Source organism: Lynx rufus, unplaced genomic scaffold, assembly GCF_022079265.1.
Source record: "Lynx rufus isolate CCGP_SWC_20201006 ecotype Redwood Valley unplaced genomic scaffold, mLynRuf1.p SCAF_48, whole genome shotgun sequence".
In the NCBI taxonomy this organism is placed as follows: Eukaryota; Metazoa; Chordata; class Mammalia; order Carnivora; family Felidae; genus Lynx; species Lynx rufus.
Genome location: NW_025814865.1, coordinates 889,008 through 908,129, shown reverse-complemented (window position 1 = coordinate 908,129; position 19,122 = coordinate 889,008). Strand labels below are relative to the sequence as shown.

Genomic DNA, 19,122 nt, shown 5'->3' with positions numbered 1-19,122 from the left:
GAATTTGCTCTGTCTTGGCTGAAGCTGTGGCCACTACTGTGCCAGGAGAATTAAGTTCTTTTATTTTGAGTCTCTTTTTTTTCTTAAGACTTTAGAATGTTTCCATATTTGCTCCCAAAGCTATGAATGAACTTGGGAGAAACAAACAACATTAAGCGTTGAAGGTTTTGCCTGGACAAGTTGGCCACTGGAAAAAGTCAGCGAAGAGTTTTCTGATTTCTATGCAATCTCATTAGGACTGGAGTAGCTTAAATCTCCAGTGTTTTTCTTTTTCATGACTGAGAAGGGTTCCAAATTAGATAATAGTTTGGCTAACTTTGGTTTGATGCTAACTTCAGTTCACTGTGGATAAATAATATTACTCATGAGCTGAGGAATGTGTTTAGTGTAATAAAAACTTGCTTTCATGTAGTCTCATTTATATTTAAACAATTAGATTTTGTACGTATCAACCCTGCTTCCATCCATGGTTTTTAGTTTTTTCTTTTATGGGTTTTTTGTTTTGTTTTGTTTTGTTTGGTTTTTCTGGTTTTTTGTTTGTTTGGTTTTTTTTACAGTGGTTTATACCATTAGTCTTTGCCATCAAAGAGTACAGGCGTTAGACAAACAGAAATGTGATGACTCCTCATAGCTGCTGGATTTTTTTTTCTTTAGGGTATGTGCAGTTTGTCTTACTCTTTTTTTAATATAATATTTTGTTTAATGTTTATTTTTGAGAGCGAGAGAACAAAGCTGGGGCGGGGGTGGGAGTTGCACAGAGAGAGAGAGACAGAATCCAGAGCAGGCTCCGTGCTATCGGCCAAAGTCGAATGCTTACCTGACTGAGGCACCCAGGTGCCCCTTCAATACAAACATCAGTAAGCAAGACATGTAGGTTTTCTTAGCCTGTTTCTCAGACATGATAAATTATGTGTCTCAAAATAAATAACATTTTAAAACATTTATTTATTTAATTTTATTTAATTTTATATTTTATTTTATTTTATTTTATTTTATTTTATATTTTATTTTATTTTATTTTATATTTTATTTTATTTTATTTTATTTTATTATTTTATTTTTTTATTTTATTTTATTTTATTTTTTTAATTTTTTTAATTTTTTTAATTTTTTTTATTTTATTTTATTTTATTTTATTTTATTTTATTTTATTATTTTATTGTAATGTTGAGAGGGATCACATACTTGCAGGGCAGGGACAGACAGAGAATCCCAAGCAGGCTCCACACTGTCAGTGCAGAGCCCAACATGGGGCTCGAACTCTTGAACCATGAGATAGTGACTTGAGCCAAAACCAAGAGTCAGAAACTTAACTGACTGAACCACCCAGGCACCTTGCTCTGGACACTTAAAGAATCATGACTCATTTGAAGGCACCCATGTCTTCTGGCCGGATTGTTCTGGTTTTCTGAGGACCTCGCCGCAGGCACGTCACGGCAGCATGGGCGACCTAGGCCGTTGAGTGTGCTGCCCGAACACCCAGCTCTGGTGCGTGGCCGGCTCCCACCCGTGGCTGGCCACCTCCTGGGCCCCGAGACTCTTCGGGGCTCTCTCTGCTGTCTGCACGGTAGCTATAGCATCTGCGGGCCCGTGTGCTCTTTCTCGGGGGCCCCAGATGTGTCTGCTTCTGGTGCAGCCTCACAGGGCGCCTGGGCGCCTCGTCGGTCAAGCGCCTGACTCCTGATTTCGGCTCGGGTCCTGATCTGTTCATGGTTCGTGAGATCAAGCCCTACATCAGGCTTTGCACTGACAGCATGCAGCCTACTTGGGATCCTCTCTCTCCCTCTCTCTCTGCTCCTCCCCTCCTCTCGGTCTCTCCCTCTCTCTCTCTCTCTCAAATAAACAACAAAAAAAAACCCTGATGCAGCCTCCAGCTGACGCCTGCTTCCGTCCCCTGTGCCAGGACCACCGCACAGCCACCCTCCCTGCAGGCGAACATGGCCGTCCCCTCGTGGCGATTCCTACTGTGGGGAGAGCAGGGCTTCTGGCCTCCAGAGACTGATGCTCACCAGTGGTGGGAGGGTATCGCCCTGGAAGATACAGTCGGGCCTGGAGAACTCAGTGCTTGTCTAGAGTGCTGAGGGAGCCCACATGACAGGGGAGGAGGGGACATGAGGGTAGGGATAGTGGCAGAATGCTGGGTGAAGGGACATAAGGAAGACCGCCTGGGGGGTAGGGTTCCCGCGTGCTGCCGTGGCTTCTGACACAGGAGAAGAGGCGTATATGACAGAGGAGGACCAGAGGTGCGTGTGTGGTTACGTGTATGTGACCTTCTGATAATGATTTTTTTTTCTCACCTCATTTAAAAATTTGTTTTGATGTTTTATTTTTTTATTTTTTGAGAGCGAAAGCATGAGTGGGGGAGAGACAGAGAGAGAGGGAAACAGAATCCGAAGCAGGCTCCAGGCTCTGAGCTGTCAGCACAGGACCCGACGCGGTGCTCGAACTCACGAACCATGTGATCATGACCTGAACCGAAGTCGGACGCTCAACCGGCTGAGCCACCCAGGTGCCCCTCACTCACCTCCCTTTTAAAAGCCAAGGATTGGGGCACCTGGGTGGCGCAGTCGGTTAAGCGTCCGACTTCAGCCAGGTCACGATCTCGCGGTCTGTGAGTTCGAGCCCCGCGTCAGGCTCTGGGCTGATGGCTCAGAGCCTGGAGCCTGTTTCCGATTCTGTGCTCCTTCTCTCTCTGCCCCTCCCCTGTTCATGCTCTGTCTCCTCTGTCCCAAAAATAAATAAACGTTGAAAAAAAAATTTAAAAGCCAAGGATTGCCAGCCTTTGAGGTCCTAGGGAAATTATCGATAAAAATCCAGATGGTCAGGGGCGCCTGGGTGGCGCAGTCGGTTAAGTGTCCGACTTCAGCCAGGTCACGATCTCGCGGTCCGTGAGTTCGAGCCCCGCGTCGGGCTCTGGGCTGATGGCTCAGAGCCTGGAGCCTGTTTCCGATTCTGTGTCTCCCTCTCTCTCTGCCCCTCCCCCGTTCATGCTCTGTCTCTCTCTGTCGCAAAAATAAAATAAAAACGTTGAAAAAAAAAATCCAGATGGTCAGATTTAGGAGAATTAAAAGAAAAAAAAAAAAAAAAGGCCTGCTCCCACTGAGTGCTGATTTCACTTCCGCGAGTGGCATCTTTTGTACACGTGGCCCCTTCTCGACCTTATGAGCACTTGCTGTGCAAGTCAGGGCTTCGTGTTCTTCCCGCAGGGCTCAGCGAGGCCCTGTGGGCTGGACCTTTGACATCTGCCTTTGTCTCTTCCGGCTAATGTAACAACAATACCACAGACTGGGCAGCTCATAAACAAATAGTTATTTCTCGCAGTTCTGGAGGCCAGAAGTCCAAGTTCAACGTGGTGGCAGATAGGGTGTCTGGAGAGAGCCCTCTTCCCTCTGTATAGACAGCTGTCTTTCCACGGTGTCCTCCCATGAGGGAAGGGGTGACGGAGCTTGTGGGGTGTCTAGTAGAAGAGCACTAAGCCCAGTCCCGAGGGTTGCACCCTCATGACCCGATCCCGCCTGGGAGTGTCCCACCGGGCATCAGGGCTCAACATGTGAGTTTGGGGAGGACACAAACATTCATTCACCGCCAACATCACTGAAAAAAGAGTTTTTCAAGCAGAAAGACAGCCCTTGTGATGGAGGAGATCATCCATATTTTACCCAGCACAAAAAGCGAAGGGTTTAAGGGAGCTCTGAGTTTACCCAAAGGAAAGGTGAACGTAACTTTGGCCACGTTCCCTCTGAGCAGCGCGTCTCTTGGGTCGCACAGGGGCGGCGTTATCTGAAGGGACAAGCGCTGTTTCTTTGAAATGGCAGTAGGCTGGGAACGTCCATTAAAAATAAACAGCCGTGTGTTCTGAAAAGCCAGGGACACTTTGTTCTAATATCCAGCGGTTCCTTTTCCTGTTTCGTGATTGCCTATCAGCTCTTGGAGATTGCTTTTCTACTTTGAAAACTGAAAACCTAAGTAATTCCAGTCATCTCTGTTTAACCGGCACTTAATGTTCCCACCATTTGTTTCCAGAAGCTCTGAGAGAGGGGCGCCTGGATGGCTCGTCTGACTCAATTTTAGCTCAGGTCATGATCTCACAGTTCATGGGTTCGAGCCCCACATCAGGCTCTGTGCTGACATTGTATAGCTTGCTTGGGATTCTCTCTCTCTCTCTGTCTCTTTCTCTCTCTCTCTCTGTCTCTTTCTTTCTCTCTGTCTCTTCTTTCTCTCTCTCTCTCTGCCCCCTCCCTCTGTGCTCTCTCTGGCTCTCTCAATAAACTTTAAATAAATTAATAAATTAGAATATACATGCATGCATACATACATATATGCTTGGGGTGGTTTTGTCCCAACCAGTCTTGAGATTTCTAAGACTGACTTGAAAGACCAGGACTGGGGACACCTGGGTTAAGCACCCAACTTCAGAGTCCTTGTGATTCGCCGTCTATGATTTGGAGCCCCGTGTTGGGCTCTGTGCCGACAGTTTGGAGCTTAGAGCCTGCTTTGGATTCTGTGTCTCCCTCTCTCTGCCCCTCCTCTGCTCATGCTGTCTCTGTGGCTCAAAAATGAATAAATGTTAAAAAAAAAAAAGAACTGTAGTGGGGTTTTCGTCCCACGGTCCTTAGGATGAAGGCAGGGCTTGAGACAAAAACCTGGCCATCTTCACTGGTTCCCTTCCTCTGTTCACCCCTTCCACAGTGTTGCCTCCTGCCTTGCAGCAGACATTGGTATAGGAGGGACTAGCAAAGATGCCACCTGGGCTTTGTTCTCAAAGACGGGCTAGTCCCGCCACGGAGCTAGAAGCAGAGGCAGAGGACCATCAACGGGGTTCATTGCAGTGGTTGGCGGTGCGGCCTGGGTGTCAGAGAGGCCAGGAGGAGGGCCGCCAGTCCCGCGGTGGAGGCAGGAGGAGGCTTGTGTGGCGTCCAATGGGAGTGAGCCAGGTACAGTGCGTGCATGTCCATGATGGGGGCGGCGGCCTGAATGGAGGGGACCTGGCCAGCAAAGCCCGCAGACAAGAAAGACCATTTTCTGTGGGGACAAAGAACAAAGGCTTCTTAGTTGCGGGTGTGTGATGTTGGGACAGGACCCGTGGTTCCCAGAACAACAAGGCCTGCTTTGCATGGTAATGATGGGCCTCATTAAACACGGTGGCTCCACCTGGCCCGATGGGCCTTGTGCGCGGCTGCCAGTGACCAGAGAGCCTGTCCCTGTGAGGCTGTCTGCTTCTCACCACAGTGGATGGGGTTTGCGGGGCAGGCGTAAAAATGGGATTTAGGCGGTGTCTTGCTTTTTGTGCAGATGTTCACGAGAGCTGGCCTGGTTGTCCCGGATACTTAATCCTTTCTCTAGAACAGTGGCTCTGAACTAAGGGTGATTTTTTGGGGGGTCCCCTAGGGGACATTCGGTAATATCTGGAGACATTTTTAGTTGTTACAAATTGGGGTGACGGATGGTCCTGGCATCTAGTAGGTGGAGAGCAGGGATACTGCTAGTAAACATTTTGCGCCCAGCACGACCCCCCACAACAAAGAATTACCCAGCCCCAGTCTCAGAGGTAGAGAAGTGTGACGTGATATTCCACCGTGAGCCGTCCCATAGTTTACTTTTTGGACATCTGGGTTGTTCTAGGGTCTTAGGTGTCATTGATGATGCTGGTGTGGACATTGTGGTATGGGCCCGTTGGGTAATCTACAGTCACACTGATGAGGTATAGGTTATGCAGTGTGGTTTCCCACGTGGTCACATTGATCCCACGTGGTCACATCCATGTAGCCTACAGGACTTGCAGTCATTGAAGCAGCCCACGTGTCCACTGACAGGTGAAAGAATAAAGAAGGGGCACCTGGGTGGCTGTCGGTTGAGCGACCGACCGACTTTGGCTCAGGTCATGGTCTCACGGTTCGTGAGTTCGAGCCCCGCATTGGGCTCTCCTCTGACTGCACAGAGCTTGATTGGGATTCTCTTTCCCTCCCTCTCTCTCGTCGCCCCTCCCCCGCTTGTGCACGCTCTCTCTCTCTCTGTTTCTCTCTCTTTTTTTTTTTTTAAATCTTAACATCTTCATGCCGGTATTTTTTTTTCAACGTTTATTTATTTTTGGGACAGAGAGAGACAGAGCATGAACGGGGGAGGGGCAGAGAGAGAGGGAGACACAGAATCGGAAACAGGCTCCAGGCTCCGAGCCATCAGCCCAGAGCCCGACGCGGGGCTCGAACTCACGGACCGCGAGATCGTGACCTGGCTGAAGTCGGACGCTTAACCGACTGAGCCACTCAGGCGCCCCTATGTCTCTCTCTTTCTTAAAAATAAACATTGAGAAAAAATAAAGACAAGGCATATATGTACAGGGAATATTATTGAGCTTTAAAAGGGAAGGCTGCTATGCATGATGTGCTGTGGCATGGATGGACCTTGAGAGCTATAACCAGGCGAAAGGACAAATACCGTATGATTCTACTTATGTAAGGTGTCTAGAGCAGTCGGGTTCCTGGAAAGAAAGAAGAATGGTGCTTGCTGGGGGCTGGCGAGAAGGGGACTGGGGCATTGTTCGGATATAGGGTCAGTTGTACAGGATGAAGTTTTAGAGATGGGGTATACACGATGTGTTTATACTTAACGCTACTGAACTGTGCACTTTAAACACATGGTTTTTTAAATTTTTAATTTAATTTTAATTGAGAGAGAACCAGTGGGGGAGGGGCAGAGAGAGAGGATAGAGGATTCGAAGCAGGCTCCATGCAGATAGCAGACACCCAGACACAGGGCTTGACTCATCAACTGTGAGATCATGGCCTGAGCTGAAGTCTAACACTTAAGGAGCTGAGCCACCCAGGCGCTCCGCGCCTTAAACACAGTTAAAAGAGTAGATTGTGGCGCACGTGTTTAAGCACTGTCAAAGAGCTGCAGGTGACCCCGTTTTCCTTTCAGGCACCCTGTGCTCCTGTGCAGGTCACCGAGCAACTGTGCACCCTGGGGCACACCCTCCTTTTCCTGCCTGAGGGCGCTAGGGGGCGACAGGGAACGTAGGTGTTGGGAGCCGCACAGATGATGAAGACATATTAAAGGAACTAGAGCTCATGGAATTGTGGGAGAACGTCCTCAGGGGGCATGTTGGGCAGCAGGAAGGCCTCTGACAACCCATGTCCACCCGGCTTGGGAAGACTGAGGGAGGCAGGCCCCTCGGTGTGGCCAGGCATCCCCCTGGCGGGCCACTGGTCTCGCGGCCCCAGTGTGGAGCAGTGGCCTGTGAAGACGTCCTGGGGCCTCCTGGGCCCCTCTGCAGCCATCCCTTGCTGACTGGGACCTTGTAGAGACCTTGTCACCAGTAGAGAATAGTGCTGCTGTATCGATTCTGCCTCCCATAGTTGGGCAGGTTCATTCTAATGCAGAACCATACAGAGACGGAGATTCTGGAAAATGTAGTTCCCATTTTAACCAAGAGGACCCACTACTGACGCCTAAGTTGGAAACACCTTTTACTTATTGAATCTGTTCAAAGGGCCACCTGGGGAAATTCGTGTTCCTTTTTTTCCCTTTGCTTGACTGCAAATCTGTGGTATTTGAGCCACAAGTATTTTCAAGTATTTGTATCTTGAGAATTTATCATGTAAATCATGCTTTTTTAAAAGGGGGAACTGTGGTCTGGTTTCTACATAATCCGCTTAGGCTAAATTTTTGTAAAATATCATTTATATACTGTGGCTTTGTCTACTTAAGTTTTCTGTGATGCTATTATAGCTAAATAATGGAAAAAGGAAACTTTAAGTTAGGTTTAAACAATAGCATCTAGGATAACTGAGCTTTGGGATTTTTTTTTTCTTTTTCAAACAGCTTCAGGAAAGGACTTAGAAACTATTGTACCTAAATAAATAGCTTGGAGCATTGTAAATGAAGCATTCTCCCTTACCACTTCAGCCTTATTTCCTAGTGTTAAAATCAAGAATGGGGGGTGCCTGGGTGGCTCAGTCAGTTGAGCTTGGGACTCTTGATTTCAGTTCAGGTCATGATCTCAAGGTTTGTGGGTTCAAGCCCCACGTTGGATTCTGCACTAACAGTGCAGAGCCTGCTTGGGATTCTGTCTCCCTCTCTCTCCGCTCCTCCCCCACCCGTGTTTTCTCTCACTCGCTCTCTCAAAATAAATAAATAAACACTTAAAAAAAATCAAGAATAGAATCATTAGGTCACTGAAGCCTAGCCAGGTAGTTCCACTTGTTACACCAACAAATGGTAAGTGAAATAATTTGTGAATATGCTTGTGTAATACTTTAGAGTTTACAAAATATTTTTTTAGGTGACAAAACAGACAAAAATGAGTGACTTTAAGTTGACTAGTTAAGTAAATGGAGGAGTCAAGACTTTTTTTTTTTTTTTTTTTTTTTAGTTTATTTATTTTGAGAGAGAGCAGGAAAAGCGGAGAAGGGCAGAGGGAGAAAGAGAGAATCCCAAGCAGGCTCTGCGCTGTCAGTGCGGAGCGCGATGTGGGTCTCGAACTCACAAACCACAAGATTATGACCTGAGCCAAAATCAAGAGTGAGACGCTTAACCACTGAGCCACCCAGGCGCCCCTAAACGTTTTATTTTTTTAAGTAATCTCTACACCCAGTGTGGGGCTCGAACTCACAATCCTGAGAGCAAGAGTCCCACACTCCCACCTCTTTTAATCCTTCACTGATGCTCATCATCTCCTTGCTCCCTAGCCAGCCCGTAGTATAATTTTGCTGCTTGGGCCCCGCGGGTGTCTGTTACTGCACTTGCCACGGGGAATTTATATCTGTCAGTGTCCGGAGAGGAGACAAACCGTTCAGTAATTTGGACAGGAAATGCTTCATATAAAGCAGGATTCGGCAGACCGGCGACATACAACACAGCGTTCTTTGTCTTGTCGGTTGCACAGAGTCGAGCGCTGGCTGTAGGCTGCGAGGCCCACGAAGCCTAAACTGAAACACTGCTCGCCGTGCGGCTCTTTACAGAAAGGTTTGCCCCCCCCCCCACAAAAAAATTATTACCTCTTAATGGATAATTACTCGAATTGACAAGTAAAGAGGACTGTAAATGCAGAACCGTGGCTGTGAGGCGCAGCCACCACCCCCGGGGCTGAGGCGGGTGAGCGAAGGAAGAAGGCCTTAGAGGTAGCCCACCCCTCCCGCCGGGAGTCAGGCCTCCGTGGGGGCGCATGTGACCGCGTACCCCCCGGCAGGGACGAAACTCAAGGAGTCGCAGAGCAGCAGGGAGCGGGGCAAGGGTGCTGCCAGAGCCGGCTGGTGTGCCGGTGGAGAAGCCTCTGGGGAAGGCACTGGGGTGACGCTGCTAAAACTCGCGGAGAAGCCGCCCCCGCCCCCCAGCGTATCCGCAGAAGGTGCCCGGAAGCTACCGTGCTGCTGGGCACGCCAGGTGACTGCCACGCGCGGGGGACTGCCGCGCCCATTAATGTGGCCAGCCGTGACTATTATGCCACGTGACTGGCGAGCCAGGTGACTGCCATGCTCACGTGAGCACCGCGCCCTTTGACGCCTTCGGGTGACTGCCACGCCCATCACTGTCATGCTCACGTGACTGCCACGCCCACATGACTGGCGTGCGGTCATACCTACAGTCACCCATGTGACTGCTGTGACCACGTGACTGACGCGTCCCTGACTGCCACGCCCATAACTGTGGGCACGTGACGACCCATCCACATGATTGCCACGCCCATGTGACTTGCGTGTGGGCATAATGGCCACACCCACATGAAAGCCATGCCCCCAAACGGTCATGCTCACGTGACTGTCACACTCACGTGACTGGAGGATGGACATAAAGGCCTCGCCCATGTGATTCCCTTGCCCATTAAGGGTTGGGTCCCTTTGACGCCCTGCCCATGTGACTGCCACGCCCATAGCTACTGTGCTCATGTGACTGCTGTGCTCATGTGACTGCTGTGCCCACGTGACTCAACGCCCACGTGACTGGCGGGTCGGCCTAATGGCCACATGACTGTTATGCCCACGTGACTGCCACGTCCATTAACATGGGTCAACCCATGCCCACATGACTGCCTTTCCTCTTGGCTGCCACGCCCATTAACTGTGGAGTCCCTGTGACTGCCACACCCGTGAACTAATGAGCCCATGTGACTATCACATTCATGTGACTGCCTGACCTGTCCACGTGAGTGCTGTGCTCATTAATGGTCACGTCGGTCTGACGTGACTGGCACACCCATTAACTGCTGAGTCCAAATTACTGCCATGCCCGCGTGACTGCCATGCCCATTAACTGCCTCACCCACGTGACTTTTGCTCCTCCAATGACTTCCATGCTCCCGTGACTGCCACACCTGTTAGCTTCTACGTCCGCGCTGCACCCACGTGACTGCCGCCCCCATAACTACCATGCTCACGTGACTGCCACGCCCACGTGACTGACGTGTCCCTCGACTGCCTTGCCCATTAACTGCCGTGCTCGCCTGACTGCCACACCCACGTGACTGCTGTGTCCATCAGCTGCCTTGTCCTCGTGACTTCCACTCCCGTCTGATGGTCGCGCCCATTGACTGCCTTGCCCACGTGACCCTAGTTCACGTGACGCCAAGCCCCAGTGAGTGCCATGTCCACGTGACGGCCACGCTGAATCACGGCGCCATGCCCACGTCTCCGCCTTGTCCGCGTGACGACGTGCCCACGTGATTTTTCATGGCCACGTGAGTGTGGCACCTCGTGAGTGCCATGCCCATGTGCCGGCCTCTCCCACGTGACTGGTGCACCCACGTGATGGCCGCATCCACCTGATGCCGTGCCCACGTGACTGCCGCCTCAGGGGAGCAGGTATAGAGGAAGGCAGGCCGCAAGTGGAAAGGGTGACGGAGTCCCCTTCTGGTGTCCCTCCCGTGCCCTCTGCTGACGGTCCTTACTGGTGCCTGCGGCAAGGAGAAGCGGGCACAGGGCCCCTCTGCGGGATCTTCAGGGGAGGCCGCGGAGGGCAGAGCTAGAGCCGAGGCGGCACGTTGCTAACCGGCAACGTGAGAGCCGGAAGTCTTCGTGCCCCTTCTGGCCTGAATCCTCCCTGACACCTGACGGTGTTTAGAAGATGCTCCTTGGATGTGGCTTTCCGGAAGCCGTCCCTTACGTGCGTAGGCCTCTGTTCCTGGGACGCAGGGACGATGTGGTGATGAGGACTTTGCAGAGTGTACTCCTGTCCCGGACCTTGGCCCCGTAGAGAGGAGGCCCTCGCTCGGGCCTCATCCGGCCGTAGGCGGGCAGCCGGGCCCGGGCTCGGGAGGAGCGCTTCTCCTTTGGCTCCTGGCGCGGCTGGCCTGGCTTCTGCGCTGTACTCCCGACCGCCTGATGCGGAGCCCCTCCTCTGCCGATTGTGCTTGAGCCGTCCTCCACATTTCGGTTTCCGTCTCTGGCTGTCCGGTGCAGCCTCCAGATCTTGTCCTCCTCTTCCGTGGGACTTCGCCTTGACGCTTTTGTTGGCCACATTCCCCCTCCGCGCACGGGCTCGTCACCCAGGCGTGTCTTCCTTTTATATATCTCGTCGGCCGGGGTCTGGTCTGGCGGTTAGTTAACCTGCCTTGGTCCCGTTGTGCAGGCCACATTTGCCTTTCTTTTTATGGGGTCTCACGTGACCAGCTCTCCTTTTAGGGAGGCTGAAAGGAACGTGTTAGAATAGTCAGAGCGAGCCGTCGCGTTCTTAAATGCCTCGGAGTAACCCAACTTGCTCACCGGGAGACCAAAGCCCAGGAGGTGGGTTGTGGTTTCTTTTGTTAGTTTTAGGGGGGCATCGTTTTGTCTTTTCTCTTGCTTTTTGATTTTGGTTGTCAACCATGAGGGAAAAAAAGAGGTGGTTTTTTTTCTTTCCACAATTGAGATTTCGTTGGTGGTTTGATGATCCGTACACAGACGTTTCATTTTGTCTAGATTGTTTTGAAGTTTATTTATTTATTTTGAGAAAGAGAGAGAGAGAGCATCCCAAGTAGGCTCTGCAGTGTCAGCACAGAACCGGACATGGGGCTTGAAATCACAAATAGTGAGATCGTAACCTGAGCTGAAATCAAGAGTCGGACGCTTAACCGACTGAGCCACCCAGATGCCCCTCATTTTGTACAGTTTTTAACACAGATACCAAAGACCTAAAAAGATGTAGTCTGCCACTCTTATGTAAACCGTTATTCCGGTGACTTTACAGCTTGAAATGTGGAGGCAGATTTTCCTTAGGAAGAGATAAGTATCAGTATCTTGTGTGTCGATAATCTGTTCAATCACAGTGCTCCCCACCTCATTCACAATTCACAATTTAACATCCTAAACACGACTTGTTCAAACTTCCAGGTTTTTCATGGCACACGACCAACGTGTTTAGGGAAACTGGGCTAGCACGCTCAGGAACTGAGCGCACCGAGATCAGGGAATGGTTTTCTTTAGGAATTGTGGGGAGAGAGTAACTTTCAGTGTTCGAGACACACGAAATACACGACCGTGCCTCCAGATTGCCACGTAGCATGCTTTGTACTGTCGGCTGTAAAAACTGCTCGCCTGACCCGTGGAATGTTAAGCTGACCCAGACAGCCAGAGCCTCCTGGGATTCCATATCTTGCTCTTTCCTGGTTGTACTAAAAAATACATAACCAGCGAATGATTTTGCCTCTTAAAAAAAAAAAAGTTACACTTAACTCGGATGAAGTGAGATTCTCTCCTTAAAAATATTCCCAGACTTAGTAAAAAGCTTACATTCCCAAAATAGCGATGAAACTCCCCTCTGGATTCTGTAAGGAGACAGGGCCCACCAGTAAGACGTGGCGTGTGATCTTAGGCTGGGCTTCCTTCACCTCTGCTTCTCCAGAGGCTGGACTCTCCTGAAGCTTTCGTTCCTCTGTTTCCTCAGGTAGATCTGTAGTTTCTTGTCAGTCCCTTCAGCCTGTTTTCCCATTTGTTTGCCCTTTTTTTGTTTGTTTGTTTGAAGAGGTTTTGCTCCATTTCCACTTTTGCTGGTGCAGGTTTTAGCTGACAACTTGCGTGTCTCCTCTGGGGCTCCCTCACCGCCCCTGCACCCGAGTTGACCTTTCTCTCGGGCATCTTGGCCGTGGAGAGGGTGCTGGTCGGTCCCGAGATGCCGAAGAGCCTTCTAGAAGCTGGGCTGCCTGGATTGTGTGGCTTCTCTCGTCACAGGGGGCCGGCAATTATTGCTTGTTCGAGTCTCCAACACGTTTAGGTGGAAGTTTCCAGTTTTCAATGGGCTTGTCTGTTACCAGAGATACACATTCAGGTTGTTTCACTACTTGATACTTCCCCTGGATGAGTCAGGTTTCCTTTCCGAAGCTTTTTGGTTCTGGGAGAATGAGTAAAATACTGAAATTAAGCAGCCTGAAGCGGTGACATCAGGGGCTGACATCAGGGATTGCCCCGTCTAACAACAGGCATTGCTTTGTCATGCAGTTCCTGTTGTCTGGACCATTCTTGAGGTAGAACTGATAAGTTGCACGTGTGATTCATGGCCTTTGAAATAGGATATTAGACTCCGTGTCGTTTTCTTCCTTTCATTTTGATCTCTGGCCATCGTGATTTTCTGAATCACTCGAGCACAACACCTCCGCACCACTGGCTTCTTTCCTTTGGCCCATTGTGTCCATCTGTGACGACATCGTGAGGTCTTCCCTCACAGCGTCTAAAGTCCTTGCCCACGTTCCTGTTCTCTGCCCTGTGTCGTTTTGAGCCCTCGTTTCTGTCCAGCACCAAGATGGAGGTGAGGATCTTCGTCATTGCCACCTTGTTCTTAGGCAGAAATTCATTTCACGTGTTGTGCCTGCGAGGTTCATCTTCCACAAATACTTGCGTGAATACTATCATTTCCCTACTTCCATGCCTGCTTTCTCTGCGCCTTCACTGCCTACGGGATATTGTCCCAGATTCTGATTCAAGGTCAAGTTCCTAATCTTCTCCCTTCTGCCCTTATCTTCAAACGCCCTCTTGTGAGAGCTTTACACCCTGCCAGGCTGACATTCCTGTGACACGCCTGGGCTTCCCGCCCGTGCCCCTGTCTTCAATGTCAAGACCCGACTTTGGGATGTCCTCCCCGAAACACGCACTTCCTTTCAAGTTGTGTTCATGGCCCTTCCCATTTGTGAAACTGCATTTCCGCCCCCGAGACAGAAGTGAACGATGCCCCTCGTGCTGCCCCCTGCGTTGGACGCGATTCCTTTCAGCGTATGTCTGGTCCACTCCCAGACCCGATTCTTTTGCCTCTGTGGGTCTTCATTCCCGATCATCTGTAACGTCCGTTCCAAGAAGTATGAAAACTTTGTTCCAAAATGACTCTCGGGCGTTTAGGTGACTCAGTCGGTTCAGTGTCTGACTTTGGCTCAGGTCGTGATTGCACGGTTTGTGGGTTCGAGCCCTGTGTCAGGCTCTGACCTGCCAGCATAGAGCCTGCTTTGGATTCTCTGCCTCTCTCTCTCTCTCTCTCTCTCTGTGACCCTTCCCCGTTGATGCTCGCCCGCTTGCTCTCAAAATAAATAAATGATAAAAAATGAAGGCTTGTGTTAACTGTTTCTCCCCACTGCTGTTTCCAGACAACATATTGCTATAAGAAGAGTAAGGCCTTCTTTACGTCACGGGACATCTCACTTCATTGGGATGGTGAGCGTGGGTTTGCCGTAAGGAATGCCAGTTAGTGACTCCGGGTGGAATATGTGGACTGGCGCGGGTGCTCGGGACTCCCGTTCTGTACGTGTGAAGTGCGTGCCACGTGGGCCCGCATTGTGGGCACAGCAGGGTTTGTCTCTGCCCGCCTCCCGTTGTGCGGGGGACTCTTCTGGGTTGGAGCAGGTGACCTTGGCCGGAACTGCCCTGCTGGTGGCTCCCACCCTCTGTACACGTGGGTGGTCGCCCCTACTGGTTAACAGTGCCAAGCACGGTCCTTTGTAGTGTGTGGCCCTGGGGACGGAATGCCCATAAGCATTGGGTTTGGATACACTGTCACGTGCGGGCAGGCAGAGTCCTTATCCTGTGCGGGTAGCACCGACTTCAGGTTTGTTCTTCGCCAAGTTGAAGCCTAATTAATCCCACCTGCTGTGAGATGTTTGGGGGGTGGTATAGAATGCAGGTTTTCAAAGCTGCTTTTTCTTTTCCAGCTTCTTCCCCCAAGAGCACAATAAATATCAAAGAGAAACTTTGTCTTGGGGAGGAAGCCAAGGGCGGGGGTGCAGGGGGGAGGGTAAAGCCCCAGCTACTTTATCTCCCAAACCCAGACCGATTTTTTTTTCTGGGAAGTGTAGGTGGAGTGCGTTAGGGCGAGGCTGAAGGAGGCTTTGGAATGCAGTCTTCCTTTATAGAGGGGAAACTGGAGAAGTCTTTACGGATGAGAGGAAGTAACATGGTGTTTGTCTCCGTGGCGAAGCCGGAGGACATGACGGGGCTTCACGGGAGTCTCGCACAACTTGTCCATAGAAGGGTTTGTGGGGATGACGCAGAGAAACCCACCAAGTGGTAGCTGAGCCAGACACCGGTGACGTGTTCCCTCCAGGGCCTGCTGCCTTCACAACTGTCCTGAGACCCTGCAGGTCATTAGTCACGGTGGTTTTGCCTAAAGATGTTCTCTTTCACTGCAATTCAAAGGGAATCACTGTAGGGAGGACGCTTATGTTCACTCTTATCATGGCGTCAGGATCTTTTCTTGTAGATACAGAAGGATGTGTGACTTTTAGTATGCTAAATGTGTCTGACACAAAACTCACCATTTTAACCCCTTTAGAATGTGTGATTCAGGGGCGCCTGGGTGGCTCAGTCCATTAAGTGACGACTCCTGGCTTCAGCTCAGGTCATGATCTCATGGTTCGTGTGTTTGAGTCCCGTGTTGGGCTCTGCACTGTCAGTGCAGAGCTGGCTTGGGTTTCTCTCTCTTCCTTTAAATAAATAAATAAACTTAAAAAAACTTGTATGTTCTGTGGCTTCCTCATGGTGCCTGGCCCTTGTGTGTTGTGATGAGTCTCCAAAAAGCGCATCCTTCAAGGCTGCACCAAATGCCATGGGCTCTGTGAAAATGTTCCTGGGGGGTCCATCCACACCATAGAGGGCAAGCCGACTTCTCACTCGTCTGGTACTTCATTTATCTGTCCCTATATCTCTACACTGCAACTCAAAGCACCGTCTCCTCTCCTGGGAGCTTGTTAAGGATAGTCTTAGAGACGCAGAAGTTCAGGCCCCACCCAGGACCTGCTGAATCAGATCTGCATTTAAAAAACATTTTTTTAAAGTTTTATTTATCTGTTTTGAGAGAGAGGGCATGAGCAGAAGAGGGGCAGAGACGGGGGGGAGGGGAGAGAGGGAGAGAGACAGAATCCCAACCAGGCTCCACACTGCCAGTGCAGAGCCTGATGCAGGGCTCAAACTCACAAACTGTGGGATCACGACATGAGCTGAAATCAGGAGTTGGATGCTTAACTGACTGAGCCACCCAGCCACCCCCAGATCTGCATTTTAAACCCCGGGAGACTTGTGTGCACATTACAGGTTGAGAAGCATTGGCCTCTAAGCCTAGAAATGTCTTCGAGGCGGGAACTACATCTTGCAAGACCCACTGTCCAGTATCTAGCGGTTTTTGTGCATAGTACTTGCTCTGTAGATGCTTACTGAAAGAATAAGTACAAACTCTGCACGCAGATGGCTTTTTTTGCACTCATGCCACCAAAGCATTTACCTAATGGAATTCAGGCAATAGTTCGCTGGGTACAGACCCAAGTTACCATCTGCATGTGTTCTGTATTCTAGATTTTGCCCTCCAGATTGTGTACTTAGCGCCAAGAGGAGAGAGAGAGAGGAGATGAAACTGACCCAGGCACGCCTTGAAGGCCGCCTTGAGGGCCTGCAGCGTCTGGGTCCCCGTTTTGGGGGACAGGTGCTGGTCTTGACCCCAGCCACCACAGTGCTGCGGGCTCTGGTAGTGACCCCAGCCGGAGCGTTGGTCAGCTTCCCCTGGGGGCTTTCCCCGCACGGGCAGGGTCGCCGGCCGTCCTCGTCAGTGTGAACTTCGGTGGTGGAGGCTCTGCTGCGATGCTCACCCTTTCTCCTTTATCTCCTGTGGTTTACCTGGTGCCCTCTTTCACCAGCGCTCTAATTGTTGGGGATCCAGGGTTCCATCTCTGTGGTTATCTGCCCGTGACTCTGTCTTCTGTCCGGGCAGCCTCCTTCAGTCTCCCCAGCCCCCTGGTTTTGTTTTTTTTTTAAGTTTTATTTATTTCTGAGAGAGAGTGAGTGTGTATGCACAAGCCAGGGAGGGGCAGAGAGAGAGAGAGAGACAAACAGAATGGAAGCAGGCTCCAGGCTCTGAGCAGTCAGTACAGAGCCCGACACGGGGCTTGAACCCATGAACCACAAGATCGTGACCTGAGCTGAAGTTGGACACTTGACCTACTGAGCCACCCAGGCACCCTGCCCCTCAAATCTTTAAATATCTTCTGCTTGGGGTCACTCCATGGGTGGGCCACCTTTCCCTGGATGCTCTTCTCCCACAGCCAGCTGCCCACGGACCCTCCACCTGGACAGCCCCTTGGCCTCTCGCACAGGACGTGTCAAAAACCTAAGCTCTCCACTGAATGCCACCTGCACCTTGACTGTACCTGGCTGAACGTGTAATCTTGGGCAGGTGGAAATTTATTTACAACGTGTCTGTTACTGTGTTGGGATAAAATTGTCTAGACTTTTTTTTTTTAATTTTTTTTTCAACGTTTATTTATTTTTGGGACAGAGAGAGACAGAGCATGAACGGGGGAGGGGCACAGAGAGAGGGAGACACAGAATCAGAAACAGGCTCCAGGCTCTGAGCCATCAGCCCAGAGCCCGACGCGGGGCTCGAACTCACGGACCGCGAGATCGTGACCTGGCTGAAGTCGGACGCTTAACCGACTGCGCCACCCAGGCGCCCCTAAAATTGTCTAGACTTTTGAAACCAGTTGTTAACAAAAATATGAAGCCATCCATTCGGTTAAGAAGTGGCCGTTTACTTGCATTGATGGTGTTGACTTACAATGAATAATTGCTTGGTTAACCTGAGAGTTCAAACGTTGTCCTTAGATTTAAGTGGAGATTTGAGGCAACTATCATTCACTTGCAGAACTGAGGCATATAAGTTGCTTAGTACCCAGTTTTTTAACCGGAAGGAAAGATGTACTGCTCTACTGCTTTGTGAGGGCTTTGTAAGTAACTGTTAGGTTGGCCACGGCAAACAGTCAGGCAGTGACCTTTCAGACTGTACACAGATAGTCTCACAAACGTTAACTTTGTTCACCGGTTTTCCTAGCAGTTTGTAAAGATAATTGCTTTTTGGTATAAAACTGGGGTTGGCAAACTGTTTTGTAACAAGCCAAGTAGTAAATACTCTTGGCTTTGTGGGCCAGGCGACTCATTGCTGTCCTGTAGCCATATGTAAGCAAGTGGGTGTGGTTCTATTGCAGTAACATTTTATTTACAAAAAAGGCAGGGGGGGGGCGCATCTGGCTGGATTTCGCTCATGGGCCATAGTTTGCCAAGCACTAGTAGAGAAAGCAGACAGGGTTAATTGCTGCTGAGATTATTATTACTGTATAGAAAAAAACTAGGTTTAGTATTTAAAGACCAAGATTTCTTGGGGCGCCTGGGTGGCTCAGTTGGTTAAGTATCTGGCTCTTGATTTTGTCTCAGGTCATGATCTCTTGGTTCATGAGTTTGAGCCCTGAGTGGAGCTCTGTGCTGACATCATAAAGCCAGCTTGGGATTCTTTCTTCCTCTCTCTGCCTCTCCCCTGAGTGGGCACTCTCTTTTTCTCTCTCTTAAAATAAATAAACGTTTTTAAAAATGCCACATGTTGCAGAATTCTTTTTATTTGTTTAAATGTTTAATTTTTAAAATTTATTTATTATGAGAGAAAGAGAGAGAGAGAGCACAAGTGGGGGAGGAACAAAGAAAGAGGGAGAGAGAAGCCCAAGCAGGCTCCATGCTGCCTGTGTGGAGCCTGACACAGGGCTCGATCTCATGAACCATGAGATCATGACCTGAGCCAAAATCAAGAGTTGGATGCTTAACCGGCTGAACCACACAGGCGCCCCATTGTTCATTTATTTTGAGAGAGAGAGAGAGAGAGAGTGCAGGGGAGGGGCAGAGAGACAGGGAGAGAGAGAAT

At 50.1% G+C, this 19,122-nt stretch overlaps 1 protein-coding gene across 1 annotated transcript in view; it reads left to right on the top strand.

The window, feature by feature from the left end:
• The first annotated feature begins 16,788 nt into the window (after positions 1 to 16,788).
• Positions 16,789 to 19,122, top strand: part of LOC124525802 (protein Shroom2-like) — a 90,086-nt gene continuing 87,752 nt past the window's right edge. Inside the window, exon 1 of the mRNA XM_047098383.1 lies at positions 16,789 to 16,929. Within this exon, the coding sequence (XP_046954339.1) occupies positions 16,789 to 16,929 (141 nt within the window). The remainder of the gene's footprint in view (positions 16,930 to 19,122) is intronic.